General features: G+C 36.6%; 1 protein-coding gene across 1 annotated transcript in view; it reads left to right on the top strand.

The window, feature by feature from the left end:
• Window positions 1–7,362, top strand: part of NUP58 (nucleoporin 58) — a 50,665-nt gene extending 43,303 nt beyond the window's left edge. Inside the window, exon 16 of the mRNA XM_058547868.1 lies at window positions 7,202–7,362. Coding sequence (XP_058403851.1) covers window positions 7,202–7,284 — 83 coding nt within the window. The 3' untranslated portion in view covers window positions 7,285–7,362. The remainder of the gene's footprint in view (window positions 1–7,201) is intronic.
• The last annotated feature ends 6,279 nt before the right edge of the window (window positions 7,363–13,641 follow it).

Genomic DNA, 13,641 nt, shown 5'->3' on the forward strand with positions numbered 1-13,641 from the left:
AGTATGAATATGATTTATTTATTTTCTTTTGCTGAGGAAGATACGCGCTGAGCTAACATCTGTGCCAATCTTCCTCTATTTTATATGTGGGTCACCGCCACAGCATGGCTGACCAGTGGTGTAGGTTCACACTTGGGATCTGAATCCACGCACCCAGGCCGCTGAAGTGGAGAGCGCTGAATTTAACCACTATGCTGTGGGGCAGTCCCCGAATGAGATTTATTTTTTATGAAGTATTTACAATTTGAGTTTGAAGAACCACATATTTACTTAAAAACAATCCTAAATTTGCACAACATAAAGGATAAAATAAAAAGCAACTAATACCCCATTCTGCTGAGGAAGTTCCTAAATTTCTTTTCGTCTTGATTCATATTGTTTTTCTTCATTTTTTAAAATAGCTGCATAGCATATATGTCCACATTCTGTTTAACTAGTTCCTTTTGGTGAATGTTTAGATTGTTTCTATTTTTTTTGCTATTAGAAATAATTCTTCTAGTAGGATAGGTGAAAATAGTACCCAGTTTATTGGCATTTCTTTAATTATGAGGAAGTTTGAACATTTTCATGTGGGTATTGGTCATCTTTTTCTAAATTATTTGTAAGAGTTCTTTAGATGTAATCACTTTCTATCTATAGAGATGTTTGGGAAAATTAACAGTTTTGAATCTTTAGTCTTGGATCCATGTGACTGTTTTTAATGAAAATTATGCCATCATCCCTATTTCATGTTGCTTTTAAACATTCTTAATGCTTAAATTGTCTTATGTATTACAAATGTTTCACAGTTAATCTTTTCACTCTGTTTATGGGTTTTTTTTGTTTTTGTTATATAAAAATTTTATTTTATTTTATTTTGGTGAGGAAGATTGGCCCTGAGCTAACACCTGTTGCCAATCATCTTCTTTTTGCTGAGGAAGATTGGCCCTGAGCTGACATCTGTGCCAGTATTTTTGTATGTGGGACGCCACCACAGCATGGCTTGGTGAGCAGTGTGTAGGTCCATGCCCGGGATCTGAACCCGCAAACCCTGGGCCACCAAAGCAGAGCACATGAATTTAACCACTACACCACTGGGCTGGCCTGAAATTTTAATATTTTATGTTGCTAAAATTTATTAGTCTTTTTTTAATGACTTCTGGGAATGAGTGAGAACTCAATGGGAGGAAAAAAGAGAATAAGACATTTTAAGTTTTACAGCTTATAAAATATTTCATATTTATTATGTCATTAAAACTTCATAACTGTATGAAATGTCTTTAAAAGATTCAGCTCAGTGGGTAGGGTGAGATTGTGATGAGAGAGTGGTGGAACTGAGGAGACTTCACGCACACCGCTTTACACGGTGCTTTGACAGTCAAAGTTTTTGAGCATTGCAGTAACATTAAGGTAAGTGATAAGATCATTCCTCTTTTATGGATGAGGGAAGAAGCTGAGTAATTTGCCCAAAGTTATGCAAATACTAAGTGATGATAAGACTCCAACTCCGATACCCCAGGTGTCCTTCCAGTGAAATCTTTTGAAATAGATTATCAAATAGATAGCACTTTCAGCTCAGTGTCATTCCAAATTTAATGTCAACGCCTTCTATGTTGTTATATACTGAGAAGGCAGAAGCAAAGTGGCCAATGATTTTTTTTTTATTTCTTTTTCAAAAATTTTCTCTTAGATAGACGTGAAGACTTGATTCAAGGACACCAACTCTCAGATAAACGAGTGACAAGTTCTAGTCTCATTTTTCTTGGTGAACTATGTATCTATAGGTGCCACTTTGAAAACTGAAATAAACTATCTTTTAACTGGACCTTCTAAACTGAGCCCTTGTTAGATGTAATGACTTTATCTTATCTTTTGAAATAATCTATTGAGAAGTTTCTAAAAACTACCACTTTTAGACTCCTCATATAGTGCTGAGCCTAAGCGGTCTTAGTTGTATATTTTTTTCTAAAACTGTAATTGGGTGTTGTGTATTTGTGCGTGTATGTGTTTGTCTATACAGGTATAATTAAAATCACGTTTATGTATAAAGATTGAAAATATATCATTGAAAGTCATCCCTTTTTTGATATTATATAAATAACTGAAGATATATTTTATATATTTTTGTATATCAATATTTTGCCCCTCTAATTGACTTATTAGTCCAGTGAATTTATTACTCTTAAAAATAGCAGAATTTGTTTTCATTTTTTAATTCTTATTTTTTATCAAAATTACACAACAGTTTAAAGAATCAAATGTTTCTATAAGGTTTGCTACAAAAGCAGCAGTCTCCCTTTTCTCTCCATTTCAAAGTGACCATTTTCACCTCTTTAAACTTTTCGTCAGTTCTCTTTCCAGTCCCCGCTTCACCCCTACTTACAGAAAGACAAATAGCTTCCTTCTCAGTTTTCCCTCCTATAAGCTTAAAATTTAGCTGTCTTGATTTACTAAGTCAGTTACTTTTCCATTCTAATTTCTAAAATTTCTTTGCTATTACCTCTTTTCCTGTTCTCACTGTCTTTCTGGTTTCAGGCCATCTTTTAACATTTTTAATCCTTTTATGGTAATTTTATTGGAAATTCATTTAATTTTAAAATTCAATTTTCTTTTTCTTTCCCAAAAGTTCTAATTGGTCCTTTAAAAAGTTGCCTAGTCATTTTTTGATAATTTCTTTTTCCTTACTTATACTTTCTTTTCTTTAAGCATTATTCAACATATTTATATTTGTCATTGATAAGTCCAGTATCTAAAGCCAATAGGGTCTGCTTTTGTTATTTGTTTTTTCTGCTGACTTTTGTTCCACGTGACTTGTTTTTCTCCTTGCGTGTTTTGTAATTTTTATTTGTGAGCTCATCTTTGATAGGAATTTATCTTTGGGAATTCTTTGAGGCTGAAGATGTGTTCCTCCAGAGAGGGATTTGCATTTGCTTCTGTCAGGCACCTGAAAAACACTACCAACCCAGGTCCACTTTAAAATAACATCTCACTCTGAGAATTTTTTGGCTCACATATATAGTGTGAATTGAAACCATAGTCCTTTCCGAGAGTCAGCTCTAAGGAATGAATTCTCAGAGGAGAATTCTCTTTCACTTCAGAGAGCCAAGGCTACAACAGGCAAGTTTTCTTTGTCAGACACTTATTTATTTATTTGTTTTTGGTAATAGTGTTGACAAGGGGTTGGCAAACTATAGCCTGTGGGCCAAATCCAACCCACTTCCTGTTTTTGTAAATAAAGTTTTATTGGTATGCAGCCATGCTCATTTATTTACTTACTGTCTATGACTGCTTCTGCTCTAGAACAGCAGAGTTTAGTTGGGACAGAGACCATATGGCCTGTAAAGCCTAAAGTAATCACTATCTTCCGGTGCATTAGAGAAAAAGTTTGCTGACTCCCCCTGTAGACCTTTGGTATCCCATTCTGTAGAGGGTTCTATAGAGGGTTCTCTGATTTCCTTACCTTGCATGGTTTATGTTGCTTAGTATACAGGCAAAGCTGCTTTATTAAGTAACCTCATAATATAGTGGCTTAAACAAGATAGTTTTTTTCTCCTTCACATGATGGTCCAAGTAGCAGTCCAGGGTTGATGTGGCTGCTCAGTGAGCTCAGAGGCCCAGATTCCTCTGGGCGTAGTTCTGTCATTCCGAGAGTAATGTCCTTGTCTGCATGATGGAATATATTTGCATTCCAGCTCATGGGAAGGAGAGAGTGAAGAGAACACCTCTTTTCCTGTTAAGAGTATGATCCAGAAGTTGCATATGTCACCTTTGTCACATCACATTGGCCAGAACCTAGTCACGTAGCTGCAAGCAAGGCTGGGAAATGTCTTTTAGTAGGTGGTCATGGTCTCAATTAAAAGTCCTATTGGTGAAGAAGAGGGGGAGAATGTTTACTGGGGGGACAACTGATAGACTGCCCCAGGATCCTGGGCCTTGGCTTGTCCCCTGAACAGCTGCTAAAGCCTCTAGATCACTGACAGCTCCAATCTCAGTGGCCCCCCTTCCTCAAGCTTTCACTTCATTTTTGCTTCTAAGAATTTACCTTACTTTCTTGCTAGCTCAGCTACGAGTTTAAACGGTGCTTTTAAAAGTTGTACCCATCATTTCAGGTGTTGCGTAGTGGGAGTGTGTTTTAGGAGATCTAATCCAAATAGAGGTTTAAATAGGGGACTTTACTTAATTGTTATGGGGGCATATTCTATTGAATCTGTCTTATTCCTGATATGAGTGTAAACTGACCTAGATTGCATCTGATCCCACCAGGGATTTTATTCTCTTTTTCCGTGATCTAGTTTGTATTATCCTTTCTTCAAAATAACTGTCCTTCACTGAGCTTTCGCTTGAACTTTAGTTTAGCTCTTGCTTCAACTGTTTCTGGTGTTGCTCTTTATTTTTAGCTTCTGTAACTTTATGTTCACAGGTTGCAAACTAGAGGTCTGCAACTTGATTTGTTTAGTCCACAGAATGTTTGCTGATTTTTAAAAATCAAATTTTACATAAAATTCCAAATCTCTTCCTTCTGAGTAGTCAGTGGGCAGATCTGAGGAGCTGCCCTTTTCGCAGCTGTCATTAGCCTCCAGTTTATCCCAGTCCCCACCACTCCCTACTGTCTCTTACACTTGCATTACTTTACTTGTTGAATTACCAGCCACACCAATTTAATCATTTGCTCTATTTCACACTGGCTTTATTGATTCTCTTTCTCACCTTTAACTATCACAGGAGTCCTCTCTACACACTCCTTCACTAGTGCCATGGCTAGTATAGGCGGGTGGGGTAAATATTTTCTTCATTTCATAGTAGGGAAAACCAACTCACATAGAGCCAGGCTTCTGGCCTTTCCTGTTCACACAGATGTTAGTCTGCTCACAAATAAGCATTAGGAAGTAAAAGGTATTCACTGCATAGTGAAATTCTCAGTGCTGTGGAAAGCCTCTGGCAATCCGTCATCACTGTGAATGCAGTCAATCCAGAATTGGAGCTCTGCAGTGCAGGGCAGCTGACAATAGGGGACAGGGGAGCCCATTTCCCCTTGTCCCAGGGCAAGTTATCAATTTCTTGCACTATTATTCAAGGCACAGTGTGTGTTTCCTGATCTGTTATTTTGTGACTTAAAGTTCTATAATGGGACTTGTTTTTTGTGTTTTACTCTTTTGTAGGTACATTAATAACAAAAAATGATTCTTTCCAGTCACTGTTTACATCTTCTGTATTAGCTGAACAAAGCATTGCTGTAAAGAATAATGTTCTTTTAAATCACTTGGCCAAAACCAGTAATGTGCTGAGCATTTATTCCTTCTGGCCTCAAAAAGAACTTCTGCTCCTATATACTATATTTTATCTGCAGTTGGTTTAGAGTTAGTGATTCTCCACTTTTTAAATCCTATGCTTTCTGATAATAAACATATCTTGTGAACAGCTATTATAAGCCAAGCAGGAGTGTTTGATAAGTCATTCTGCCTTGGTTCAGAATTAGTGCTTTAATCTGCACTGTCCAAAATGGTAGCCACTAGCCATATGCGGCTACTGAGCACTTGAAATATGGCTAGTGTGACTGAGAGACTGAATTTTTAAATTTCATTTGAATTGATTGAAACTTAAAAACTGGTATTTGATTCAAATTTTGGGCAACATTTAAGTCTGTTTGAAACAACTTGGATATATGGGTCTACCTTTTCAATTGTAAATTTTATGAAATCTAAATCTAGATCAAGTAGTTCCAAGGCAAATTTAGACTCCAAATTGAAAAACTTTTAGATAGAAAATCCATACCAGATTTTGAAGACAGTATAAAAAAAAGAATGTAAAATATTTCATTAATATTTTTATATTGATTTCATGTTGAAATGGTAATATATTGGGTTAAATAAAATATTAAAGTTAATTTCACGTGTTTGTTTTACTTGTTTTAATGTGGCTCGTGTAAAATTTAAAATTACTTACATGACTCACATTCTATTTGTTGGACAGTGCTGCTTTAGATGGTACTAACCATGGCCCTGGGACCACATATGGCTTATCATACACCTAAAAGAGAAATAAACTGCAAATTTTTAATTGGTGTCTTTTTTATCTCTATGTTAAATGTTATAACAGCCTCCTACCTGGTATCCCTGCTTTCATTATCTCTGCCCTTGTCCGTCCGTTCTTACACTTATCTTCTCAAAATGCAAGTAGAATTATGTAAACCCCATACTCTTTTTGTGTGTGTGTGTGTGTGTGTGTGGAAGATTAGCCCTGAGCTAACATCCGATGCCAATCCTCTTTTTGCTGAGGAAGATTGGCCCTGGGCTGACATCCGTGCCCATCCTCATCTACCTTATATGGGACGCCGCCACAACGTGGCCTGATAAGCGGTGCATAGGTCTGTGCCGGTATCCGAACCTGCGAATCCTGGGCCTCCAAAGCAGAGCCGGAGAAATTAACTGCTACGCCACCGGCTGGCCCCAACCCCACACTCTTTGGTGCTCTTTGTTCCAAACTCTTTAGTGTAATATACAAGGCCCCTTATAGCCTGGCCTCTGCTTTCACCAACTCCTTCTTCTGACACTGTCACTCACCAAGGCCACTCCAGAACACAATGATCTTTCATACCACTTTGCATTTGCACATGCTGTTTCTGTTGTCCAAAATAAATGCTAGCCTTTCAGTGCCATCGTTCCTCATCCTTCCCCATGTCCTCCAGCGAAGTTAATATGCAGCTCTTCACTCTGGTTAAACTTTGGACTTTATGATACCGGCTTACCATATTATATTTTTGTTATTTGATGGTACATCGTCACATTAGATTGTGTAATCCCAGAACAGGAGCCCTGTCTTGTCTTTGTTTTGGTTTGCTTTTGTATCCTCAATACTTAGCATCTAATTGGACTCTATAGATATCTATGAATTGAGTAATTAGTGCAGTGAGAAAAGGGTTAATTCAGTGACCCACTGCTAACCTTTCTCTGTGTAGGTGTTGGAATGATGCTGCTAGAGTTAGAATCTTTCCTCTACCACTTCATAGGTGTATGAGCTTGGCTAAGTTATTTAACATCTTTGTGCCGCATCAGTAAAACTGAGATAATAATAATACCTACCTTACAGGTTGATTGTGAAGATTAAAATGAGTTAATATATGTAAGGTGCTAAAATATATTCCTGGTACAAGCTAAGCATGCAATAAATATTAACTATTATAATTGTCATAATACAGTCTAAACTATTTTTCCTTTTCTCTCAGGCAAAAAATCACAGGTTTTAACTGGATTTCGAAAACCCAGTGTTACAGAAACCAATGAAGTGGGAAGAAAAATCCAGTTCTAAGCAGTCATTGAATCAACAAATATCTACTTTGCAAGGAATTTCTCATTATCATTTTATGAACCTCATTATTAGCAACAGAACTATAAGGCTTAGAGTGAGTTTGATCAAGATATTTAGAATTCAGGAAAGAAAACTTGCCCTTGATGTTTAAGAATGATCTCATGGATCATATACCAGATACTGAGCGTGTTTAAAGGAACTGGGAAGTAGGCCACCAGTTGAGTATGTATAAGGAATTGTGGAAAATTCACAGAGGGTATAGGAAAGGTTGATACAAAACACAGTTGACCAAGTAGGGTGAATTAAATATTTGTTAACTTTAATTATGCAACTCATTCTTTTTTTCTAAAAACAGCTTTATTGAGGTATAATTTACTTACTATACAATTCACCCATTTGAAGTATACATTCTATGGTTTTTAGTGTATTCACAAAGTTGTGCAATATCACAATCTAATTTTAGAACATTTTTGTTATCCCAAAAGAAACCCCATACACACTAGCAATTACTTCTCGTTCACTACCACCACCACGCCAAGTCCTAAGTAATCATTAATCTTCTTTCTGTTTCTATATATTTGCCTATTCTGGACATTTCTATAAATATGACTAGCTTCTTTCACTTAGCATAATGTTTTCAAAATTCATCCATGTTGTAGGATATATCAGTACTTAATCCCTTTTTATTGCTGAATAATATTCAATTGTAGATGTAATACATTTTATTTATCCATTCATCAGTTGATGGACATTTGGGTTGTTTCCACCTTTTGGGTGTTATGAATAATGCTGCTGTGAGCACTCCCGTACAGGTTTTTGTGTGGACATATGTTTTTAATTCTCATGACTATATACCTAGGAGAGGAATTGCTGGGTCACATGGTGACTCTATATTTAACCTTTTGAGGAACTGCCAAACTTTTGCAAAGTAGCTGCAGCATTTTACATTCTCACCAGTGATATATGAGTGTTCCAATTTCTTCATATCTTGTTATTGTCTGTCTTTATTATAGCCATCCTAGTGGGAATGAAGTGGTATCTTGTTGTGGTTTTGATTTGCATTTCCCTAATGACTAATAACGTTGACCGTCTTTCATATTGGCCATTTGTATATTATGTAATTCATCCTTAGGACGCCTAACCACTCCTATGTTCATTCTATTAATTAACAAATATCTGTTGAGCAACTATTATGTACCAGACACCTTTCTGGTGTTAAAATAGGTTAAGTGTTAAAATAGGTAAGTGAATACAAAAATTCCATCCCTGTAGAACATATATTCTAGTTGGGGGACATAGATAATATATAAAATAATAAGTTAAATATATAGAATGTTAGGTGGTAATAAGTGCTATGGGAAGAAATACAGCAAGAAAGAGATAGAGACTGCTGTGGGTGAGGTTTACAGTGTTAAAGTAGCTAGAGAAGGCCTCACCAAGAAGATGACATTTGAGTAAAGACAGGAGGTGATAAGACAGTAAGGAGCTGTGCAGAGACTTGGGCAAAAGCAAGCTGAGGAGATAGTGCAAAAGTCTCAAGGCAGGAGTCATTGGCTCATTCCAAGAGCATCAGTATGGCTGGAATGAAGAGAAGAGAAGAGAATTGTAGGAACAGATGAGGCGATCAGAGTGGAAAAATGAGATCAGATTGTGTAGGTTCTTGGAGGCCAGTATAGGACTCTGGCTTTCACTCTGAGTGAGATCCTAAATCTTTGGAGGGTTCATACAGAGGAGTGACCTGGTCTGACCTCCATCTTTTTTTTAATGTTAATTTTGTTATATTTAGAGAAGACTAATAAAATCAGAAATAATTGACAGCTATATTTTTGTTCTTGGGAAAAAATAACACTGAAATTTATCTGAATTAAAGTATTTATGAAGAGTGTAAAGCTTGGAATGCATAAAATTTGGCTGTAAGATATAGCTGCATATCATAAAGCATGAAATATATAAAAGCATCTAGTAATTTCCAGAAAGAAGATACATTCGAGAGAGATTGCCTTACTTATGAGAAGACTTGACTATAATAAGTTGAAGGAGCAATAGTTTTTTTTATTGAGATATAATTGACATATTATATTAGTTTCAGGTGTACGACGTGATTCCATATTTATATATGTTGCAAAATGATCACCACAGTAAGTCTAATTAGCATTCATCACTACACAGTTACAAATTTTTTTCGTATGATGAGAATTTTTAAGATCTACTCTCTTAGCAACTTTCAGATTAACTACAGTCACCATACTGTACATTACATTCCCATGACTTATTTATTTTATAACCAGATAAAGTGTACCTTTTGACCAACTTCATTGCTTTTGCCCAGCTCCTACCTCCCACCTCTGGTAACAACCAATCTGTTCTCTGTATCTATCAGTTTGGTATTTTGTTTTTTAAGATTCCAAACATAAGTGAGACCATATGATATTTGTCTTTCTCTGTCTGACTTATTTCACTTAGCATAACGCTCTCTGGGCTCATCTATGTTGTCGCAAATGACTGGATTTCCTTCTTTTTTTATGGCTGAATGATATTCCATTGTGTATATATACTACATTTTCTTTATCCATTCATCTATTGAGGGACACTTAGATTGCTTCCTTATCTTGGCTATTGCAAATAATGCTGCAATGAACCTGGAGTTGCAACAAGTCTCACTTGTTTATTTTTGCTTTTGTTGCCTTTGCTTTTGGTGTCAAGTCCAAAAAAATCATTGCCAAGACTAATGTCAAAAAGCTTACCACCTATGTTTTCTTCTAGGAGTTTTATGGTATCAGGTCTTACATTCAAGTCTTTAATCCATTTTGAGTTAATTTTTGTATATGGTGTAAGATAGTAGTCCAGTTTCATTTTTTCACATGTGGCTGTCCAGTTTTCCCAGCACTATTTATTGAACAGAATGTCCTTTCTGCATTGTGTATTCTTGGCTCCTTTGTTGTAAGTTAATTGACCATATATGCATGGGTTTATTTCTGGGCTCTCTTCTTTGTTCCACTGATCTATGTGTCTGTTTTTATGCCAATACCATACTGTTTTGATCACTATATCTTTGTAATATAGTTTGAAATCAGGAAGTGCGATGCCTCCAGTTTTGTTCTTGTTTCTCAAGATAGCTTTGGCTATTCGAGGTCTTTTGTGGTTCCATACAAATTTTAGTATTGTTTGTTCTATTTCTGTGAAAAATGCTATTGGAATTTTGGTAGGGATTACATTGAATCTGTAGATTGCTTTGGGTAGTGTGGACATTTTAACAATATTAATTCTTCCAATCCACGAGCATGGAATATCTTTCCATGATCTCCATGTTAACAAGATGTTTAGAGATGCATGTGTATGCACACACATGGTCAGGGGGTATTGGTTGCCTCAATGACTGGGGACCAGGGATGCTAAACATTTTGCAATACACAAAGTGATCTTTCACAAAATGTCAATAGAAGCCCTGCTGGGAAACAGTGGGGCAAGGAAGAAACAGGAGATGAGTTGAGAGGCTATTCCTGCAATCCAACTAAGAAATGAGAGTGACTTGAATCAGGCTGCAGCAGTATGGGTGATAAAGAAGCTTGATGATTCTGGATATATTTTGAAGTTGGAGTTGACAGGACCTGTTGACAAGTGGATGTGGGGTAAAAATAAGAGAAAACTCAAAGATGACTTTAAGGATTTTGGTCTGAGCATTGGGAAAAATCGAGTTGGCATTAATTGGTAAGGGTAAGACTGAAGGAGGAGTAGGTGGGGAAGGGGTGGTGGAATCATGGGTGTAATCAGTGATTTTAAGTTTGAGATGCCTTCAGACATACAAGTGAGTATGCTAAGTAGTCAGTTGGAAACATAAGTCTGCAGTTGAAAGGAGAGGCCTGAGTGGTGATATAAATTTGGGAGTCTTATCAGGCCAGATATCAACAAAGGAATGAGTTAGAAAAGGGGCCAGCTCTGGGGCTTTTCAACATAAAAAAGTCAGAATGATGAGCAGGAACCAGCCAAGGAGACTTAAAAAGAATGTCCAGTGAGATAGAAGGAGAAAGGAGTTAACTGTCAAGTTAGAGGAGATCTCTGGTCATCTTGAGAAGCACAGTTGGGTGGAATGGTGAGAAGGAAAACCTGACTGGAGTAGGGTCAAAGGAGAGTGGGGAGATTCCCAGACTGGCTATTATGTTCTATTCCCCTAATAGCCCTTCCCTCTTGCTGATTACAAATATAAACTGAACAAAACACAAAAAGAACTACTTGAGGATTTTTGAAAAGTATGCAACAGAAGGCAGACTGTGGAACAGGGATCACTTTCCTTTTTTTAAAAGAAGAGTTTTTTTTCCTCAATGCTTTGCCCCAGGGGCAGGCCCCAGTAGCTTATCAGTGCATTTCAGGTGGCTAAAACTCCACTAGAAACTTCTCAGTCTTTCCAGCCAGAAGAATCAGGTAAAGGAGCCCCTGTGGACTGGAAAGAGAGAGGGTGTATGTGTGGCTGGGGGGTGGGGGTGAGGGTGTGGACAGATCTGAGAAGGAAAAAAAAAAAACAGACAAGGAGATTCCTTAACTCTGTATATGAATCTGTATAAATTTCAGATTAACCCTGAATCACACATGTGCAGGGCAGACCCAAACCAGGGTAGCAAAACCCTTAGAGAACTGAACTGAGACTTGAACCACTGAAGGCAAAATGGAGCTTATGGTCTGAACTTAGCCAGAACAGAAATAACATAAAAAATGAAAACCTTCTCTAGGGGATTAAAACAAACCCAGAATCTATATGAGATAACATTGACAATGTTCAAGACACAATACAAAATTACGTGATGTACAAAGAACCAAGAAGATGTGATCTATCCCCAAGGGAAGAAACAATGCTAAGATGCTCGATGAAATAAAAAAGAAATCCCTTGAGATGACTAAAAGATAGAAAGTCTCAATAGAGAAATAAAAACTATAGTGAGGAAGCAAATGAAAATTTTAAAACTGAAAACTAAAATATCTGAAATAAAAAATTTAATGTTGAAATTTTAATAGGAAAATAAATATGATAGAGGAAAGTCAGTGAACTTGGAGATCAATGAAAATTATCAATTCTGAAGAACAGAGGGAAACAAGATTGAAAAAAGATGACTAGAGCTTTAGGAATCTGTGATATATTATTAAAAAATCTAACATATGTGTAATATGAGTCCCAGAAGGAGAGGAGATAAATATTGGAGCAGAGACAACATTTAAAGAAATAATAGCTAGAAACTTTCTAAATTTGGTGAAAGGCATACATTTACAGATTCAAAAGACTCACTGAACGCCAAGCAGAACAAATTCAAAGATGCTATGCCTAAATATATTATAATCAAACTGTAAGATCAAAGATAAATAAAAAAAATATTTAAAGTTACTATAGAGAAATGACAATTTGAATAACCATGGATTTCTCATCAGAAACCGTGGACGACAATAGACGATGGAACAGCATCTTTAAAGTGTGGAAAGAAAATGTAGGTAGATGTAATACTTATGATAACTCTAACACAAAGGGCATTGGGGGGAGAATAAAGTGATCTCTATAGTGGCAAGGTGGCAATTTATTAACTCCAGATAGATTTGAAAGTTTAAGTGTATATATTGTAATCCCTAGAGCAACCACCACTACCAACAACAAAAATACAAAGAAATACAGCCAAATGTCAATAGATGAATTAAAATGGAATGCTAAATATGCCCAAATATTTAAGAGAAGGCCCACAAGGAGAACAGAACAAAACTTCTGGGGGTAAAGGAAATGTGTGTTATCTTGATTGTATATAGGTGAATACATATGCCAAACCTTATCAAATTGTACACTTTAAGTACACGTGGTTTATTGCACACCAGTTTTACCTCAAAAAAGTAAAAGAGAATGGGAAGGGAGAAATTCAGGCAGTGAGTAAAGGTAACCCTTTGGAGGTTGTTGAAAAGTGGGATAAGAATTGGAGGGAAAAGTAGAATCAAGAATTTTTTTTAAGATGCTAGAAATAATGGTATATTAATATGCTGACGGAAAAGACCCAATGAAGAAAGAAAAATTGGTGATGCAAGAGAGAGAGGAGAGAATTGTTGGAGTGATGTCCTTGGATAAATGAGGGGAGATGGGATCTGTCTTAAATAAGAGCAAAGACAGTTGACTTTGTAGTTGACTACAAAGATAGTTACTCAAGGGAATGAAGAGTTTATGGGCATAGATTGGAAGGTGGGAAGATGTGGTGATGGGAGCTGAGACTGGTGATGCAAGTGAAGGTGTGAAGGTTTGAGAAGAAAGGAGATATAAAATAATCACCCTGTGACAGCAAGAGAGTGAAGAGACTAGATTGCCAGGCAATACTGAGTACCCTTTTGAGGCTGGCA

This window comes from Diceros bicornis, chromosome 9, assembly GCF_020826845.1.
Source record: "Diceros bicornis minor isolate mBicDic1 chromosome 9, mDicBic1.mat.cur, whole genome shotgun sequence".
Taxonomy (NCBI): Eukaryota; Metazoa; Chordata; class Mammalia; order Perissodactyla; family Rhinocerotidae; genus Diceros; species Diceros bicornis.